Genomic DNA, 4,493 nt, shown 5'->3' with positions numbered 1-4,493 from the left:
CGGGTGACACGTAAAAGCACCCACTACACTCTCTGAGTGGTTGGCGTTAGGAAGGGCATCCAGCTGTAGAAACTCTGCCAGATCAGATTGGAGCCTGGTGCAGCCACCTGGTTCACCAGTCCTCAGTCAAATCGTCCAACCCATGCTAGCATAAAAGCGGACGTTAAACGATGATGATGATGATACATATATATGAAAGAGAGAGACAGACCTAATTACAGAGAATTATTAAAGCAAACACAGATTAATTGTTAACCCTTTAGCATTTAAAGTGGCCATATCTGGCCCCAATATTCTGTTTTATGTTAAAGTAGGCAAGGTCTGGCCTCTGACACCTATCATTCTTCAGCGTCATTCTAAAAATAAACAATCATATCATTGAAGTCTCAAAGCTACAAGACAATGCTCGATTGATTCAAAACTATGAATCAAGAAGCCACCACATCTGACAGAAGTAATCTGAATGCTAAACAGTTGAAAACAGTTGCGACGTGAAAGCCAGATACTTACAAGGTTGGTGAAATAATAGCCAGCCTCACCACTCATAAGGCGGCTGGGATTGGAGAACCGGGTGATGTACTGGATGTTCGACTGGAGTAAAGGAGGGTTAGCCTTTAAGACAATGTAAATTAGAGCAGGCAAGAATTCATCGGCGCTGGCTGGACTGTCTTTCGATGCACGTAACACTTCGAATATATGTTTGCTGCATTTTACCAAACATGCTAATTTGTCTTGCGGTGCACGTTTCGAATTCATTTCAATAATATCTGCAATATCAGCAAATTATTTGTTCAATTAAATTAGCATCATTGATAAAATATAATCAGAAATAGCTAATTAGCTCTTAGATTACTCGTTATATAAAAACGTGATTTAAAAAGTGCAAGAATAATCCTGAGATTATTCTTGCAAATGTGGCTGTGTGGTCAAGTAGTTTGCTTCAAAACCACTTGGTTCTGGGTTCAGTCCCATGGCATGGCACCTTGGGCAAGTGTCTTCTATTATAGCCCTGTGATAACCAAATCCTCGTGAGAGGATTTGGCAAACAGAAACTGAAAGAATCTCATTGCATATGTGTGTATATATACCCACGCACGTGTGTGTCCTTCTGATAGTTGTAAACAAGCATCCCCGTCATACAAGCTGTGTTCTTTGTTTACAATTTTCCATTGAAACTTGTTCAGCCACATGGAAACATTATCTTGCTTTGAAAAAGGTGAGGTTTGGTGACAGGAAAGGCATCCAGCCATAGAAAATCTGCCTCAACATATTTCAGCTGTTCACAGAAAAGGGGGGATGTTGAAATGATGAAAGAGAGAGAGTTATGCAGGGATTTAACCTGCTAGAAATAGCAGCTAAACTATTCTCAAACAAAAATAGATGTTTATGGATGGATTGTTTCTTATCAATGGTTAACCCGATCAAGGATGATGTGAAACTGTTAACGAATTCATTAAAGCATTTAGTCTGATGCTTTACCATTTCTATCAATTTACCTGTAATTGCCTGGTCCACCAGTTGTCGAACTGCAGATTCGTGCTCAGCAATAGACATGTCCAGCATCTGTGGATTGACCCAATGGAAACTTCGAATACGAGCCTGGATGGTCAAGTCTTTCTCCTCATCATTGGTGTGTGGAGAACAGAAAACCAACCGGTACAGAGTTGTCATGATGAATTTTTCTATATAATCCATAAGCTGTTCTGTTGTTTCTGGAGTGCAACCTGTTGAGTATGAGTAGAGGTTAGGATAGAAAACAGACGAGTAGAAAAACTGGGAGCTGGATTAATAAGTCAACCAGGTTACAGGGACCGTTTCTGGTTCCACTGGCCCATAATTTCCAGTCATACTGAGACAAAAAGATGAGATTAATTCTATGAATTCCTTCCACCTCTCAATATTGGCATCATTGCATCTTGTGCTGATGGAGTATTCTTTAGTCTAGATACTCTCCACTTCCACCTGTACACTCAATGTATAGGAGAGGAAGTGTGTGTCTGTGTAAAGAAGAAACAAAACCAACCCTCAAAGATTGGTTCTGCACCCCACCACACACACACATCCTATACATTGGCTTATTTATCAACACACACACTCCGAAACATGATACCATCTTTTATTCTTCCTTTACCTTTTGCACTCGACTGTCATCTACCCCAGGGTGTTCTCAACCAAGGTTCATATGACTCTTGAGGATCCATACGAGAACTCCATTAAAATTTAGGGGCATAAAATTGCTTGCACTTCTATTTTTTAATTTTTTTTACACAATTCCTAATAACAGTCAATATTAAAAATAGGATTTTTAAAACATTGAATGGCTAGGGTTAGAGTCCATTCAAGTAAAATAAGAATCCAAAGGGTTTCCATTGGCAAGAAATGGTTGAGAACCACTGAAGCATACACACAACTTGGACATCTCATATGAAACCCTCACTGACTCCATGAATAGAGACCCTAAAACCAGCCCCTAATTGGGGTCATATAATCTTTTTACCTTCAACAATACAAAGCTATAAATATCAAAGAAAAATCTTATTATACAGAATCCACCCTAAACATGAAAAACTCCCAATTTGATACTTCAAAGTCTGTAAATGCTAGATGCCTCTGCTTCATAGACAATCATTCCTCTTTACCATAGCAAAGACTTCATTACAAAAATTACCCCAACCATGCCCCACACCAACAAATGATACATCTTGTACCAAAGTTCAAAAAGCCACTCTCATATTTCAGGACTGCTGCTGCTGCTGCTATACATCCAGTAAACGGTTATCCAATTGATTGGCATGAAGTCCTTCACCCACATGCTCTCACCCCTAGCAATCCCCACACAAATGCTGTGTCTCCTCACTCAGCCTTTTCTACTGTTACTACATTGACCACTGATCTTTGGAACTGGCCAGTCTCTACCTCCACTCAAGCATTCCTCACTCCATTTTAAGTTCCCTCATCACCCCATGTTCTGTCCACCACTACCCCTAGACCCCTGCACTAAACATAAATTCAAGTCTTTCCATTCCAGAATATTAATTCTCTGGAATTCCATCCTGTCCACATTTTTTCCTACAGTCTTCAACTTACAACAAGAAAAAGACCCTGGACTTTTCTTCATAAAATGTACACCCCTTTTTTCCATTAGGAATATGTTTGGCATGAAACCACGTATGGAAAAAAACCATGAAACTGTTCAAACTTACTGCTATAAAGCGGAGTTCCATGGAATTGATCAGACATGCTCTGGTAGAAATCTTGCACCATTTCAGACAGTTCCTCAATGGAATAGTCAGTGAGGTTATGGATCCGTTCATTCAAGTTTCGCACTCGTTTGGAAACATCGAGTGCAACTGGCTTCTTTAAGGTTTGAAGGAATTCAGCAAATTCACCACCAACCTGCTGACTCTCCAGGCTAGCACGTCGCACCTCTTTCTTTCGGGTGGCCAATTGATCCGGAGAAGATTCTGGAAGAATGAAAAAAAAATGATTTAGCATTTATAAGTGAGACAACAGCAATGATTGTTACTAGAAGCCCTCTGTAATTCCTTCTCTGTCCATGATCATTGACTGGCTTATTATTCACTTTGATTTCATCAGAACCAGAGAGCCTTTGAAGGCCATGGGCACCAAACCCCATACTCAGGTCTTCCATGAGCCCTAGTATTGATAAGGCTTGAACTTAATCTGGTTAACATGACATCTAAGTGGCTGAGATTACAATGCCTGTCCCTATACCTAACAATGCCATTCAAAACTTCAGCAATCATTGAAATCTCATTGAAATCTCATTGAAATATCATTGAAATCTCAAACTTACAAGATAATTCATGATTAATTCAAATCAATGTCGATTGATTTACATTTGTATTACATTTAACAGAATAATCTGAATACTAAAGGACCAGTAATGTCTGTTGTGCCACTCTTGGACAGGTGGGCAGCAAGTTTTCTCCAACACAAAAGCCAAAATTACAAGCTCAAAATAATAGTAACAAACCTTTCTGTAAGGGTCGTTTGAAGATGGATTTCACTGTATGACTTCTTTTGTTTGTCTGTTGGGTTTTTTTCTCTTCAAACTTCGAGAAAGATGGAGGGGAGTCACCAAGTCCAGCCAGTCTGAAATAAATAACAAAAACATAGAAATCAAAATTCTGTAGAAAAGAACAAAAAAAAAAAGTTTTAAATATTTCTTCATCATTGTTTCAATGTCAACTTTTTTTAGGCTGGGATGGGTCAGACAGAATTTGATGAGAGGGGTTTTTCACTGTTGCTAATCCTCACCTGTTTCCTAGTAAGGTAATATTTCTCTGTGGCTAGACATGTTTGTATGGAACATTGGAAACGAAGAACACAGCTTGTATAACAACATGTGATGTCAAGGCAAGGAGCCACACACACACACAACAGGCTTCTTTCAGTTTCTACATATCAAAGCCACTCAGAGGGCTTTTGTTGATCTGAGGCTTTAGCGTAAAACACTTGCCCAAGGTGTC

The 4,493-nt window shown here is 39.4% G+C and overlaps 1 protein-coding gene across 2 annotated transcripts in view; it reads right to left on the bottom strand.

Annotated features, from left to right (window-relative positions):
- Nucleotides 1-360: 360 nt before the first annotated feature.
- LOC106876042 (rab5 GDP/GTP exchange factor) overlaps nt 361-4,493 on the bottom strand; it is a 24,285-nt gene continuing 20,152 nt past the window's right edge. For both annotated transcript variants that reach the window (XM_014924425.2, XM_052976846.1), the window contains 4 exons: nt 3,998-4,116; nt 3,204-3,464; nt 1,497-1,724; nt 361-767 (listed from right to left, as the gene is read on the bottom strand). In XM_014924425.2, the coding sequence (XP_014779911.2) occupies nt 376-767; nt 1,497-1,724; nt 3,204-3,464; nt 3,998-4,116 (1,000 nt within the window). In that variant the 3' untranslated portion in view covers nt 361-375. The remainder of the gene's footprint in view (nt 768-1,496; nt 1,725-3,203; nt 3,465-3,997; nt 4,117-4,493) is intronic.

This window comes from Octopus bimaculoides, chromosome 25 (genome assembly GCF_001194135.2).
Source record: "Octopus bimaculoides isolate UCB-OBI-ISO-001 chromosome 25, ASM119413v2, whole genome shotgun sequence".
NCBI lineage: Eukaryota > Metazoa > Mollusca > Cephalopoda > Octopoda > Octopodidae > Octopus > Octopus bimaculoides.
Note: the sequence above shows the minus strand (reverse complement) of the source record. Positions and strands in the feature narration are given on the sequence as shown.